The sequence below is a fragment of the Trichoderma citrinoviride genome, assembly GCF_003025115.1.
Source record: "Trichoderma citrinoviride strain TUCIM 6016 unplaced genomic scaffold BBK36scaffold_1, whole genome shotgun sequence".
In the NCBI taxonomy this organism is placed as follows: Eukaryota; Fungi; Ascomycota; class Sordariomycetes; order Hypocreales; family Hypocreaceae; genus Trichoderma; species Trichoderma citrinoviride.
The window spans coordinates 2,770,974-2,786,037 of record NW_020194709.1 but is presented as its reverse complement, the minus strand read 5'-3'; the positions used below and the strand labels follow the sequence as shown (position 1 = coordinate 2,786,037).

The window sequence follows — 15,064 nt, the reverse complement described above, 5'->3', positions numbered from 1 at the left end:
CTAAATCTAACAGCAGCTACAGCTTGCTCTCAGATGCCACCCGACGGCATCGACATGTACGACTGCTGTACTGCTCCATGAGCGATGCATCAAATCCTTCGCAGAAAGCTTCCGTCATCTCCAGCTTCCCGTCATTCTCCCGCTCCCACATGCATCTCACACGGCATGGCCAGATGTGGCACAAGCACAAAAGCAAGCCGGACCCGACAGTCTGGTGCGGTGTGTCATCCCCCTCTGGCTAAGACTGTCTTCGGTAGTTCCATTTCGCTCACAGTTGAGCGGCTTACCAGCTGCTGCCCGGGGCTGAGCGCAGGTACAGGTACAAGCGCCTCAGGTATCGATGCTGGCAGGTGCCCAGTGGCTGCATGCATGTGAGCTTGCTCCTCCTTTTGCCTTACCGTCCCTTTGAATCATCATCGTCTGCGATTAATACCATCCTCAGCCGGAGATGCTCGCAGCGACTGTCGGGTATTTCTCATGCTTGAGATTCGAATGAAAGCAAAGCAAATATCATCACCCCAGGACAAATGATATTAACCCACAGATAGGTACCGAGTCGTGGACCTCAATAGGTAGGTAGGTAACTGGTCTAAATACCGACGGCACGTACCTCAGCTAACCCACACGCCGTCGTGGGGACTCAATCATTACAACACTGGATGCCCTGCAAAAACTCATCGGTAGCCGATGTGCATCCTGGGAGCACAGCTGCCGCGTTCAATGCGACGGGGCAGCAACGTCCAAGCTTTCCGGGTTCCATCTGCTCTCGCGCTGTTGAATCGCTGCGGAACTGCCGAGTCCAGGGTACCCGCCGCCGCGTACCTTGCTTGGCGACAGGTACTCCGTATACCTGTAGCACCAGCTGCCAGCATTCTCAGGCTGTCCAATGTTGCATTGATCTCTTTTCGGTCTCTTTGGTCCGCCCCCTCTCGGACCGCTCGCTCACACCACACACTGCTTCCAATGATACCTCTCTCAACTTATACTTGGGTGTGTACAAGTGCGTATTGGCGAGACCATGAGACCAGGCCAGTTGATGAACAAGCACCAAAACACAAAAGCAGAATGGACCAAAGAGCAGGGCAAAGAAAGCATGAAATGAGACAACTGATATCGGTTTATTTTCTCCGAACCGAGAGTCAAACGCTTGTATGTACATGCTTACCAAAAAGAACATGCTACTCCCCCCCTCCCCTCCCCCCCATCCTTCCTCCATGCCTCCATCCATCCAATCCCTCGCAGGGAAAACCGCAAGTAGAATCCAACTGGAATCCTCAATTCACACACCCCCCCGTAAGCCCTTACCGTCTGGTCGGTAATTGTCGTTGGGCGGCACCGGCTCTGCGGGATGTGCGCCGCTTTTTAATTTTCTTTTCTTCATGTTTTCTCTTTCCCTTTTGCCCCTTCAGCTGAAAGACAGTCTCGGAGATGGACCCAAACTCCTTGATGCCGACCAGTCTGAAGGGTTAGAGAAAGATGATACAGCAAGATGGAATCATTGACGACAAAGGCTTTGCCCGCGCTCGCTCGCTTGTATGTACATGGCCGACTTGTATGTACTCCCTTTCGGGGGGTTTCTGCCGCCAAGTTTCCGGCTTCTGCGACTCCCGGTTTTGCCGCATTTGCCTGCAAGGCGAGACAAGGCGTCCCAAGCCAAGCTTTTTGCAGAGCTGTGGCTTGTTGGCTGGGTGGGCACATCCCTGTTGCAGTGGTACAGACAGAGTGCTTTCGTTTCGTCCAGATGCCATCTGCAGATGTCGTCTGTCATGCCCATGCCCCATGCCCCCATGTCCTGTCAAACCCTCACCGCCCTTGTCACGATGCTCTTCTTGTCTCGTGCCTTTGGTCTCGTCTTCCTCACCGAACTACTACAACACTTCACGCAGTCTCTCGCTTCTCTTCTTTCAGCTCCGGCTTATTGGGCTACCACTACTCGCAGGACTGGCAAGCCGTCAACAAAAAAAAAAAAAAAAAAGAAAAAGAAAAGAAGAAGAAGAAGGTACATAAGAGGAAGAACAAGGGAACTTGCTTGAAACCAGGGCCATGCAGCAGCAGGCACCTTGCTCGCGCCAGGCAATGGACGGCTGCCACGCTTGTTGGTGCCCCCAGTCTTGTGTCTCTTGTCTGTCTCTCCCTTCTTCGGAATCCCAACCTGCCGGGGGTTCCCACTCTTTTTTTTTCCCGTTTCCATCTCAGGCGATCTGCTGCTGCTGGCCGTGGCTTTTTGCATGCCCCCCGTCCTTCTGCAATGTAACACCCGGCAGCCGTCCTGTCCAATCCAGGCTCGACGAAGATGCGGCGGGGTGGGAGTTCGATTGGGGACGACGGTGAACCAAGTCCGCGCTGGTGTGCCTGTCTCAGCTGTTCGAGTGTGGTTGCAGGCAATACGGATACGGATGATTGCAGACGTCTGTACCTCGGGGCGTGCTGACACGCTTCCCCTTCTCTTATAAACATTTACGACAACTGCTAGTACTATGCTAAGCTGCCAGTCTATGTTGATCACCGATCGTTTTACTCCGTGGGTATTACTATGTATGTATTATCGTGGTCTGGATAAGGTACCCTGCCCTTCACATGTCTCGGCTCGAGTCCCATTCAACCTTTTTAGCTGCGGCCGCCCTGTCAGCAATCTTTCCAGCATCGAAGCATGGACAAGGGCCCGAGTTCACGGCTGCTTTCGTCCGCACCTGTACATGTGAGTCCTGGCGGGTAGGCGTGCATGAGACGCACGCACAACTTCAACATCGTACCACGACCACCCTTCTTGACCGTCTGATCAGCAGGGACCCTTCTTAACCCTGCTCTCTAGAGACGGACCGGCAACGGGGGCTTGTTGTATCCAGATCGCAATATTTGTGGTGATCGACTGTTGCCAGGTATTCCTAGAGTCATTATGAATCTCGCAGACTTCTGGGCTCCCCTTGACATACGTGATCATACTAGTAGTAGCATTACTCGTTGCCGCCTCTCACGATGGCCAGCTGCAATGTTTGCTGGCAGCCAATTGCAAGGACGCTCCATCTGCTGCTGCTCTGTATTACGTTACCTCACCCTTCTTCAAGTTTGTTGTTCCTGTAAGCCCTGAAGACGACCCGTTACCACGGCCTTGGACTCGAGTGTTCCGCCAACGGACTTGGTGCCCACCCACTCTGTGTGACGGAGTGAGGGTGTGGATCATACACACATCGCCGTGCTTCCTCTGGGCGCCAATCCGAACGCTCTCCCTCCTGCCAACAACGCATCATACGTAGGTAGTATCACTATCATGGAACCAGTCGTGTGCGAAGCGCACCAATAAGCAAAGTATATCAAGCTGACAAGATGTCTGTTTAATCTACCTACCTATGGACCTAGGGGTTTAAATTGACCAGCCGAACGGGCCGAGACAGGAATCTGCTAGCTTTCCCTTCTCCTTCTGACGATCGACGGGGAATTCTTGACTCGCATCTATACGCCGACGCCCCGTCTTACGAATCAGACACAGAACGCCGAAGGACGCAAAAAGAAGGGCAGAGCTGGGAATCAAGCCAAGATCTGGAGAGATGGCGTCTTGGTTTATGGCGGGCAAACGGGACGGATATGGCGTCCTTTTTGGGCCTGGGGTAGAATTACAATAAATACTAAGTATCAACTACTACTATACTTGCTGTGTATCATGTGATAGTCTTTTGGCCTGTTGGTTATGCGTGTGTACACTTGTTGGATCTTCTTTGCAGCATTTCGGACGGCTTTTGGTCTTTGGTTTCGCCGCGTGTTGGATGTTGCAGTAGGGCGAAGCTGAGATGAGCTGCATGTGGTCAACAGTAAGCAGCTCGCAACAGGTGCAGTTGCTCGTATGTTTGGCGTCTGGTTCAACTGGTGCAACCACTTGTCGCTTCAAGTATCGTCAAGCGCAGCAAACCAAGTTAGTACATGCCTGCATTCAGGTTGTAGTAGCACGAGTTACGCATGTCCAACGCTTCTCATCAAACTCCGTGCCTTGATGCTTGATTACACAGAATCTCGGATTAACAGCTTCCATGTTCCGCCGTGCCATGCCCCACCTGCCCGGACCCCTCCATCGACCCTTCCCACTCTGCCCGTCGCGGTGCGCGTCATTCAATAGGGCGTTTTAATTGCCAGGAACGCGTTTCCGAGCCGCAAAAACATCCATGCGACAATGTCGTGAAGCGTGCTTTGACACAACAAAGAGAAAAAAAAGAGGCCGTCACTTTTCTTATACCAGCACAGCATAAACATAGAGAGCATCGGCATTTTTTCTGCTCATAGCCTTCTGTTTGTTCTTATTTGCTCGTTTCTTCTCTTATTAATTCTTTCTTCATCTATTCGTCGCATTGATATGCTGCATATGGTGGTTCGCATCTTCCGCTGGCAGTCTTGAAACGGGATCCTCCTTCGACCCATGTGCTATGCGCCTTGACGAAGCGTGTCTGACGCCCGGTTTCTTTACTGTCACGATCAGGCTGAGATTGTGCGCGTTTCTAGACTAAAACAGAGTGAAAAGCCAAAACATACATACCAGATTCGACCTTCTTTCGCATCTCTTTGTCGACTGGAGCTTCCCGAATACCATATCCGTCGATTCGAGCCATGTACCTCCCGCGGTCTCTGATATCCAAGCTCTACTCGCATCTCCAAAACACCCGCCATCCTCTCTCCCCGGCCGTCCTGATTCTCGTCGCGCTCGAACCGGACGCTCTCTGCGCCTGCCGCATCCTCACCCGCCTGCTCAAACATGACTACATCCCGCACAAGATCCAGCCCGTCGCGGGCTACAACGACCTGGAGAAGGCGGGAAAGGAGCTCGTCGTCCCGATGATGGAGTCTCAGGGAGGCAGTGGAGGCGTTGTCATCTGCCTTGGTGTCGGTGGCATGGTTGATCTCGGGCCAATGCTGGGCCTAGAACCCGAGGGCGATGAGTCCCCATACAGCGGCGTCGAGGTCTGGGTCTTTGACGCTCACCGGCCGTGGAACCTGGCGAATGTCTTTGGCGGCTTCCCGCTTGAGCCTGCTGACCCAGCGTCGAGCTCCTACCAGTCGAGGAGTCCGCTCGGCGTTACAGGAGGAGCCATTGGTCGGTCCTACAACTGTGGCAAGGGCGGCATTATTGTCTACGATGACGGCGATATCGAGGGCGACCTCACGACCGAACGCGATGCGTACTTTGCGCTCCTGGATATGCCGGACATTGAGGAGCAGGGAGACGAGGATCTTAGCGAAGACGAGGACGATGGCGATCACCCCGATTTTTCAGGCTCAGAGCATGCTCACGCAGGGCAGAAGAGAAAGAGCTTGAATGAGGAGGAGTCTAGCGATGACGAGGAGTCGCGGCCTCGCCAGCGGCGACGAAGCAACTCTGTACGTATAACATGATCTTTTGGGTGGCCCATTGCTAACGCACGTCTCAGTCGAGCTGGATAGCCAGCTCTCCTCGCCGGCCAGAGCACAGAGGCTTGCTGTCAATCCGACAAGCTGATGCAGTCCTGTCGAGCGACCCTGTCGAACCTCCCTCAGGAGCCCAACCCCCGCCGGCTGCCTCTGCTCGCACCCTGCGAAAGCGACTCCTACGAATGCGACAAAAGAACGAAGCCATCCTACACCAATACTACAGCATGGGATCGTCCTACTCCGAGCCCATCTCGGCGATGATGTACTCATTGGCCTCTGAACTGGGCCGTGATGACAATGATCTGCTGTGGTTGGCCATTGTGGGAGTCACGTCGATGGAGCTATACGGAAGGTCATCTGCAGGTGTTGCCGCCCCTGTCCGGTCGGGCGCAGGTGGTAGGCCGTCTGGCTGGTTTGGCGTGCGAGGCGCTCGGCTACGGCAGCTCCTGAGAGATGAAGTCCGGAGGCTGAACCCTCCGGAGATGACGAATGGGCGAGTTGCGCCCGAGAATAATGGCATCATACCCACCACGGCCAGGAACCCTGAAGACACGGGCATCCGCCTGTCGCCAGAGCCGAGGTTCCTACTGATCCGCCATTGGAGCCTGTACGACAGCATGCTACATTCGCCATATCTCTTCTCCCGGCTGAGGACCTGGAGCGAAGCGGGTATCAAGCGCCTTCACAAGCTTCTCGCCAAGATGGGGGTCAGCCTGGCGCAGTGCAAGCAGAGCTACACGCACATGGACATGATGCTGAAGCGCGAGCTGAGGGCGAAACTTTTAAAGTACGGATCGCTCTACAACCTCGACGAGATGGTGCCAGCGGTTGATACGGACGGCAAAGATCGCGCAGGAGCCAAGGATGGATGGGGCTTTGTCCGCAGCTGGGGCTGGCGCGCGACTCTCAGCGCCCAGGACGTTGTTGTCGTGATTGGTGCTCTACTGGAGGTTGGCAAACATGCTCATGCTCTGGACACGACAAACGGAGGGGGGCCGAGCCAGGTAACGCGTGAGATGGAGGACGAGTCGGAGCTGGCTGCCGAGGGCGAGGAGTGGGTTCATCGCTTCTGGGAGGCATATGACGCGTTGGAAAAGTGAGCTGCCTTTTGGAAGCGGTTGTGGGGAAACGAGACTTGGATGTGCTGACAGAACGATTTGCAGTATCGATGCCCTCAAGGCCGGACTACCGACAGCACAGTTCCTGCACCGCGCAATTTATCGAACCGGGACGTCTCTCATCAACAAGAAGCAAATCAAGCACCTCCGTGCTTTCCGCATGTGCGTCGTCAAAGATGGCCCCGACGTCGCGCTCTTCACACACCCGGCTGCCTTGACGAAGCTGGCCCTCTGGATTGGAGAGGCGTTGGCCGAGCAGGAGAAGGAAACGCAGGGCAAGCTATCGCACGGAGGCCGAGGGACACCGCTGGTGGTGGCGAGTCTCAACGAGAAGCGTGGAGTCTACACCGTCGTGGGCACGGGAGGTGGCGGAGGACCGGACACGCTGTTTATGAACAAGGCGACCAAGCAGGAGAGGCAGTCGAAACGGGAAGCCAAGGCACGCAAGAAGGAAGAGGCGCGCAAGGCCAAGGAAAAGATTCGCGAAGAGAAGCGTGCGGCCCGGCGAGCTGCGACACAAGACAATGACGACAACGGAGACGATGACGAGCTGGAGACGGAATCCGAGGCCTCTGACTCGTCTGAGTCGGAAGACGACTCGGATGATGATGAGGAGAAGAATGATCGGGGCTATGGTCTCAACAAGTTTGGCAATGCGTTTCAGGAAGTTGTCGCCGAGACGAGCGCGCGCGTCCGGATTGACAGCTTTGAGCACTCTGTTGTGGAGGTCAAGAAGGAAGATCTGGGTGGCTTTCTCGAGAGCCTGAGCGAAAAGGCTGTGGTGGGCTGAGTTGTACCATTTCATTATTCTTGGATGCCCTCACCTGGCTCCGGCGACGGGCTCACGGCTTCTCTGAATTACGGCAAAGGGAAAGTGGTGGAAGGGTATGTAGGCATGTTCTTGTTTTATACTTTTCATTCTTGCTTTTCATTTTCATTGTTTTTTCTGAAAGGTGTTATAGGAGGGGAAAGGGAAATGGTACACATGATATCGAATGAAACGAATTGTTTTGTGGAAGGGGAGTTTTCGAAGGGGGGGGCTGAAAAGGGGAGGGGGGAAAACATTACGGCGAGGTTTGAGGGCATATTTGAGAATAGCTTTTTTTCTTTTTTCTTTTTTCCCCCCTTTCAAAACGATGAAGAGGGGATTACTTGACGTTTTCGTGCAAGATCTTAATCGTATTGAATCTGCATAGCCTTGGTTGCTTTCGTTGTCTACTGTGTGTTTTGGTAGAGGTTGGTGTAAGTTGTTATGAGGATTTGTGTCCAACCGAGTAGCGGTGTCCTTATTCAACGGCATCGAACGTATAAATGATCTGTGATAGATAACCTTTAGTTACGAAGAGTAGGAGGCCTCATCACTGCACGAGCAGACACAAGTCCAGACAGTTCTGTATTTCTTTCCAAGCTGTCATGATTCTACATCGCTCTGTGCCAGGTCAACCAAAGACACCCTCAGTCGATCTCAAACATTTCCATCCCAGACAGCCCTTTTTACCCATTTCATCACGCATATCTCACCTTCCATCCCTACGCATTGATAACTATACCACAACACAAACACACACATTAGCACATATTCTTCAACCAAAAAACCACCAGCAAAAAGCAAAAAGAGGGGGGGTTTAGGGTGAAAAGGTTTTGTACATACCGACATTGAGCCCCGAGCTCTTGAAGCCCTGATTCAGCACAACGACAATGTCCTGCCCGGCCACCATCTGCAGGTCCTTCATCGTCTGCAGCGACACAATCTGCGCGAGCAGCGAGATCTGCGAAGCCGCGCTCAGCTTGTCGATAGAGCTGGCGTCGAGGACGCCGTCGAGGCCGAGCTGGGAGAGGGCGCTGCTGATGAAGGCGCCGAGGCCGGCGTTGTTGTTGTTGTTGTTGTTGTGGTTGCCCTTGTTCTTGTTTCCGTTGTTGTTGCTGCCGTTGCCCTTGTTGCCCTTGCCCTTCCCGTTACCCTTGCCCTTCCCGTTGCCGTTTGAAGTTCCGTTTCCTGCCGCGGCGCCTGTCTGAAGAGCTGGAGGCGCCGTGGCCGTGGTGGCAGCGGCCTCGGTGGTGACGGCGGCAGCAGCAGCAGTAGTCGTAGCAGCAGCCTCCGTAGCAACAACGGCGACGGTAGTGGCAGCAGTCTCAGTAGCAACAGCCTTAGCCTTGTCGGCCTTCTTGTCAGTAGGACTCGGAATCTCCTGCATGACGGCGGGCTCGGCGGCGGCAGGAGGGGGAGCAGCCGTGTTGGCGTTGAGGGGAGTCAGGCTCCGGGCGCCGAGGGCTTGGACGGCGTGGCCGAAGAGGGAGCGGGTGTCCTTGGGGGCTGGCATGGCTGATGAGAGGCCAGCGGCCGCGAGGAGGAGGATGGAAGAGGGCTTCATTTTCTTTATATGTGTATATATAAGAAGAGGCTGGATAAAGAAGTAGATGGATGAGGAAAGTAAAGTGGAGGAGGAAAAGAGAGATTTTGGTTGATCAAGCAGAAAAACGTGAAGCAGAATCAAAATGGAAACAGAGCACAGCTCTTGTTCAGGAAAGGAATAAGAATTGAATGTCAAAGGTGAGTGAAGCGCAGCAACCCTGAAGAGAAGGGGAAACGAGAACTGGAGAAGAGCGGACGGCAAGGGCATGATATACCTATGCCGCCTTCGTGGAACGAAGATCACCTCGGAGGGTTCCGTAGACAAGCTTTCTCTGGAGGATCCATCTTTCTTTCATCCGGGGCTAGAAAAGCTTAGCGATCCGGGGGGAGGGGGGTTGCTGTGGCTTGTGTGAGGCCTCATTGTCCTGAGACCGGATGTGGTGATATCCAGAGGGCTTGGGTACTTTGGTTGGGAGCGGGAGGAGGGGAGAGGGAGCCCCCCTGGTTTGGGGTGATGGCGCTGGTCTGGCTCTGATGCTGCGGTTGATGTTTGGTGATCACCACCAGTGAGAGAAGTGATGCCTAAACAGGTCTGAATAGGCTTATGGGTCGTGTAAAGACGGATAGCTAGATGTACAGCTTGTCTGCAAGAAGTAAGCAAGTCTCACGAGTTCGATCGCAATCAATGCGAAACGCGAATTGTTCTCAGAAAACACATACCCGGCAACACTACATCTAGCCCTGTCGCAAGAAGCGCCAAACATTTCGACAGTGGAAGAAAAGGCTAGTGCGGCGATAGACGCTGAATGGTGAAGGTGACGCTGTCGCAGGAGTGCACTGAAAACAGGTAGCTGAATGTGGTCAAGGGGGGGTTTGTTGTTGTGAGCCGTACGGGGGTTTTAAACATACAAGTCGAGACACGCGGGGTCCGGTTTCATGTTGGCGATTCTCCGACGCAAGATCGACCGGCAACGAACAAAGCCGCAGGATCCGGAAGAGTCTGGATGGCGGTACCAACAAGAGAGAGTGGGATTGGGTGGTTTTGTCTTGATGATTGGTGTCGGACGGGTTGAGTCGCGCCAATGCGTCACAATGGGTTGGCTTTGGGGGGGTTGTTTGTCAAGAAAGGTGAGATATCACGCAGAAGCTGTAAACGGATTTCGCTTGGATTGGGCCTTTGCAAAACAGGGTTATCAATAAGGTTCCCAGTCTGAATGCTCGCTAAAACGAAGCCAAGATTGTGATGAGTCTCGAGTGAGTGTGCGATTGACGCCGAATGTTGCCTCTTGCGGTTTCAGTCATTGCCGGGGTGTTGACGGTTAAAGGTCAGCAGTGATGAATGATGCCCACCAGAACATGTATCTTGTTGTATCGAGTCCCCAAGCATTGTCGAGTCACTGGAGAGACGACAATGAACGCAATCGACCCTCTTGCTCGTCTTCATCCTCTCTCAATCGCCCCAGCCTTGTCCAGCCTTGTCGACGTCCAGCTCCGCATCCGCCATGCATTCACAAGAACAGCTGGGGGACCGAAATCTGGCATATTTGACTTTCTTTTTTTTTTCCGTTGATTTGTTCCATTCTGTGGTATCAAGTCATCTGTTCTCCCTCGTCTTGTCCGTCGCATGAAACCCCAGCCACTCCCCCAACATCCCTCCCGGCTTCGGCACCGGACACTCCCTCGTCACGCGCTCAATCTCGTCCTCCGCCGCCTGGTTGAACTGCACCAGCCCGTCCCTGGGCTCGGCGTCCCTCCTCCTCCATCTCTTCCGCCTGCCGTTCTCGTCGACGACAATCTCGCCGTCGGCGTACTTTGTGCGCGGCACCGGGCAGGGCAGCAGGTGCGGCAGCGCAACGACGAAGAAGCTGGCGACGAGCGTCGTGGCGAAGAGCGACGAGGTCATGCGTGACCGGGGGTGAAGATGCGGCGGCATGGCTGAAGCGAAAACTCCCCTCGGCTTTGTTCAGGTCAGGGGGGAGTGGTTGACTGTGGTGGTGGTGGTGGTGGTTGATGCTGCAAGGCAAATCCATCTGTTGTTAGCTGTGCCCACTGCAGCCTTGTGATGCCCATATCGACATGCAGGTACTTGATAACGCGCGATGCAAAAGCGACAGGCAAGGGAGGCTCACCGGGTAGTCGTCGCATGGTCTTCCGAGCCACGATGCGCATCCAATTGTGCTCCTACAAGCTCCGCATGGCCGCTGGATGCCGACGAGCTCCAAGCAAGAAGCCAGAAAAAGGCGCCCGGCTCGATTCGACACTTGACATTCGATTGCGCGGGCGCTGATTGGCTGCGCTGTTAGTGGGATGAGCACCTCAGCAAACTATCGGAGCGCGGCACAACGTAGTTCCTGCTTTGCTGCCGTACAGTCCAGTAGAGTCGGGTCAGGTACCTTTGGCGCTGAGAGCCCAGGTCCAACTCCGCTGAATCTCAGTCCCACGATCCCGGGCGGTCTTTAGGCCTGCAGAGCGCTAAACGCAGCCGCTGGAGCCTGTGGACAACAGCCCGCGATCAGAGTTGGCCGTGCTAGAGCCAACGAGGCTAGCGGCATGCCACCTTCGAGGAACCCCGAGCAAAGGCAGTCTCAACTTTGCCTTCGGTTCGAACATGGAATAAACGCGATAAGCCTCCAGTCCAGTTTCAACATCGCCAGCTTGCGTCTGTCGCCGCGCGTGACTCTGCCAGCTCCCACCCGGCGGCGATTCCTGGGCTCCCGCAGTCTCGCCTCTCTCGCGACATGTTATAGCCATCTTTTACGCCTACCCGACAACTGCATCAGCTCGGCCGGCGCTCCTCCGTTCGGCGTCTCCCTCTGAGACCCTTCCATCATGAGCGATCTCGACAAGTCAGTCCACAAGCCCAGCCGTTGGCCCAGGCCGAGCTTCGCCTGCTAATTCATTGCCTGCAGAGCGATTGCGCAACTGCGCTCATGCCGTCCCATCCCAGAAGACCAGGTGCGGGAGCTCTGCCACCGCGCCAGAGAGCTCCTCATCGAGGAGGGCAACGTCGTCACCGTGACGGCGCCGGTAACAGTGAGTCGATGGATGGCAGGCAACGACGGGAGAAACACGGATGTTGACTGACTGTGTCTTTGCGACGCTAGATATGCGGCGATATCCATGGCCAGTTCCACGACCTGATGGAGCTGTTTCGCGTCGGCGGCGATGTTCCCGACACAAACTACCTCTTCATGGGTATGCTCTCTTCACACGACCGATCTTCAATCTATCGCCACCATGTTTTACTCACATTCGCTTCTTAGGTGACTTTGTCGACCGTGGCTTCTACTCCCTCGAATCCTTCCTCCTCCTCCTCTGCCTCAAAGTTCGATACCCAGACCGCATGACGCTCATCCGCGGCAACCACGAGTCCCGCCAGATCACGACGGTGTACGGCTTCTACGACGAGTGCCTGCGCAAGTACGGCAGCGCAAACGTGTGGCGCTACTGCTGCGACGTATTCGACTACCTCGCCCTCGGCGCCATCGTCCTCGGCGCCTCCAGCACGCTGTCTCCCGGCTCGCCAGACGACGACGACACCGAGATTGAAGTAGGCGGGCTCCATCATCAGCCGGTTTCCCCGCCAGCCCGCCAACCGTCCGGATTCGTCTCAAGAGAAGCTCGACGCCCCCAGCAAGGGCACACCACCGGACAAGACGGGCCCGCCGGGCTCGGGAGCGTCCGGCTCGAGCAGCGGAAGCGTGGGAAACCCCACGGGGGCCATCCTCTGCGTGCACGGCGGACTCAGCCCGCTGGTGGACACTGTAGATAAGATCCGGCTCATCGACCGGAAGCAAGAGGTGCCTCACGAGGGCGCCATGTGCGACCTGCTGTGGTCGGATCCGGACGAGATTGACGGCTGGGGCCTCTCGCCGCGCGGAGCTGGGTTCCTGTTTGGGGCTGACATCGTCAAGGTCTTCAACCATCGGAACGACCTCAGCCTCATTGCCCGCGCGCACCAGCTTGTCATGGAAGGTTTTAAGGAAATGTTTGATGCTTCCATCGTCACCGTCTGGTCCGCGCCCAACTACTGCTACCGCTGCGGCAACGTCGCCGCCGTGCTCGAGCTCACCGAGGACGAGTCGGGCACGGGCATCTTCCAGAGGACAAACGGCGACGTCGGCCGCAGCTCGGGGGGCGTCGTCGAGTCGAGGGGCGGGCCAAAGACGGGACCAGCGCGGCGGTACCGCGTGTTCCAGGCTGCACCGCAGGACTCGCGGGGGATGCCTGCCAAGAAGCCGGTTGCAGACTACTTTCTGTGAGGGGGGGGGCTTCTAGTGTTGGTTTATATTTTTCTGTCAAGTCTCTTTAGCAGCAGCTTGGAGCACAGCTTTCTGGTTCGATCAGTGTCATGGTTATCAGTCGTGTACAAGAGTGAAAAAGAAAACGAAAGGCTATACTTTTTGGTTTAGGGAGGGCGAAACATATCTGTCAACGAGTTATTGTCTTGGCGTTTGGGGGATTCTGAAGTAATACAATACATGGCACAATAGACATCCCAACGATGTATTCCTTCAATTTTTCAGCTGCCATTCTTCGAAATGGCCGTCTCATTCTACCGGGTATGAGAATGCTGCACGTACGGTAGGGAGTACCAATACCTATCCAGACAGGAATTCATCATTGTCAAGCCTCATGAACAGAAGCTTGCCCATGACTGTGGAAATCCACTGGAGGTTTCTTTTCTTTTGCAGTTTCAGTTCCTCCGCGTCCTTTCCCACAGAAATATATTCATTTTTCGTATAACAAAGCTTCAGAGTATAAGCATGTACCTTTTGATACCAGAATTCTAGAAAGATACTAGCAGCAGAGAGTATCGATATCTTGTTCTACTGCAAGCTATCGAATAAAAAGCAGTAATAAGTAGATATATACACGTATAGAATGTTACTGAGATGCTGGATAGTGTGGTTGGGGGGCTATTAACCGCATGGTATAATAAGCGAGGTAAACAGTCTAAGCTCGTGAGGCAGTGAATTGGATCTCCAGCCACGCTTGTCGGACTGGCAACGGTTGTCACAATCTTCACCAGAATCTATATATTTGCACGTTTATTATTTATACCCTCTGTTTCCCGTTATATTTTCTCTTCTGTTCAATTCAATTCATCCATCGTCAAACAAAACCATTCAACAAACAACATTAGCCTCATATGATATCAGAGATGGGCCAAGAAATGTCCGCATTGTCTGACGAACCGGAAATTATCAAGCTAAACCCCAAGACGCTCACTCGGGACGAGGTTATGGAAGAAATGCAGCCCATTCTCCTGCGTCTCAACGACTACGAATGGACTACAGAACTGGCTGCCGACATCGCAGCGGTCCTAACTCCCCAAAAGCTCAAGGTGATGCCGCGCCGGGCCAAGGCCTCGTTTACAGAATGGATCTACCAGCAGGAGGACAAGAAGTACATCCAGTGGCTGGAGAATGCCTCAGACGACCTGATCTCAATCACGTGGAATGAGATGAAGCGTATTCCCGGCGCCAAGATCTGGTCGCAGGGGCATCCCATCGCTTCCGCCTTAGATCAGTTAGTGAAGGCGGCGGACGAATTCAGCCCCGAGCAGAAGGACTTCGTCCAGGCTCGGGTTACGGAGATCAGGGGTTACATCCAGTGCGAGAAGGAGCGTGAGCCCCAGGAAGTCGAGCAGTTCACGGCTACTGTGCTGAAGGCAATCGAGAAGACGGAGGCCACGATCATAGACCGTCTCGGCGGTGTTCATGGCGAGATGCGGTAAGCATTTATTGACTTATCATAAGTCCCCCCTTTGCCTTCAGCTGCTTGTGCTTGAAGATGTACCTGTCATGCTAACTGTGACTTTTTTTGGTCCCCTTCAGATCGACTGGAAAAGTGGCTATCAAGTTGCCTGGACGGTCTTTCTACGGCTAGTCACGGCGAGCAATAACCGAAGACTCATGGCTCCAGAACATCGACTTAAAGGTAGACGTTTGTTAGTCGATTTGCTGGGACGGCAAAGTTGAGTGGTCTTGGGAACTTGGGGGGGCATTGCAGCGATAGATACCAACTTTGATAAGGAAGCTTTTTATAGCTTGATATACTCGAGGAAGTTTTTCAATGTAGACCTACTATAGTCTACTATCGTCTCGTCTTGAAAGCTATTGAAACTGACTATACTCCTATATATTCGTTCTGCTAGCTGTCGGACATATGCCAGTCTCGAACAGGGACCAGCTTTCTA

The 15,064-nt window shown here is 54.2% G+C and overlaps 5 protein-coding genes across 5 annotated transcripts; 3 read left to right on the top strand and 2 right to left on the bottom strand.

Moving 5' to 3' along the window:
• Window positions 1–4,574: 4,574 nt before the first annotated feature.
• BBK36DRAFT_1134097 (CDC45-like protein) lies at window positions 4,575–7,507 on the top strand. The gene is made up of 4 exons (XM_024892197.1): window positions 4,575–5,361; window positions 5,412–6,487; window positions 6,555–7,299; window positions 7,401–7,507. The coding sequence occupies exons 1-3, from the start codon at window positions 4,594–4,596 to the stop codon at window positions 7,297–7,299; spliced, it is 2,589 nt and encodes an 862-aa protein (XP_024754212.1). The 5' UTR covers window positions 4,575–4,593; the 3' UTR covers window positions 7,401–7,507.
• Window positions 7,508–8,039: 532 nt separating this feature from the next.
• On the bottom strand, window positions 8,040–8,830 carry BBK36DRAFT_1155672 (hypothetical protein; the record flags this gene model as incomplete). The annotated part of the gene is made up of 2 exons (XM_024893851.1): window positions 8,040–8,053; window positions 8,161–8,830. The coding sequence occupies 2 exons, from the start codon at window positions 8,828–8,830 to the stop codon at window positions 8,040–8,042; spliced, it is 684 nt and encodes a 227-aa protein (XP_024754211.1).
• Window positions 8,831–10,456: 1,626 nt separating this feature from the next.
• Window positions 10,457–10,795, bottom strand: BBK36DRAFT_44567 (hypothetical protein; the record flags this gene model as incomplete). The annotated part of the gene is made up of 1 exon (XM_024898080.1): window positions 10,457–10,795. One exon carries the CDS (start codon window positions 10,793–10,795, stop codon window positions 10,457–10,459), a length of 339 nt encoding a protein of 112 aa, XP_024754210.1.
• A 718-nt stretch (window positions 10,796–11,513) lies between these two features.
• Window positions 11,514–13,356, top strand: BBK36DRAFT_1134096 (Metallo-dependent phosphatase). Its single transcript, XM_024892196.1, has 6 exons — window positions 11,514–11,708; window positions 11,772–11,895; window positions 11,967–12,057; window positions 12,126–12,436; window positions 12,519–13,127; window positions 13,283–13,356. The coding sequence occupies exons 3-5, from the start codon at window positions 12,003–12,005 to the stop codon at window positions 13,122–13,124; spliced, it is 972 nt and encodes a 323-aa protein (XP_024754209.1). The 5' UTR covers window positions 11,514–11,708; window positions 11,772–11,895; window positions 11,967–12,002; the 3' UTR covers window positions 13,125–13,127; window positions 13,283–13,356.
• Window positions 13,357–14,038: 682 nt separating this feature from the next.
• On the top strand, window positions 14,039–14,602 carry BBK36DRAFT_1108521 (hypothetical protein; the record flags this gene model as incomplete). Its single annotated transcript, XM_024889376.1, has 1 exon — window positions 14,039–14,602. The coding sequence occupies one exon, from the start codon at window positions 14,039–14,041 to the stop codon at window positions 14,600–14,602; it is 564 nt and encodes a 187-aa protein (XP_024754208.1).
• Between the last annotated feature and the right edge of the window lie 462 nt (window positions 14,603–15,064).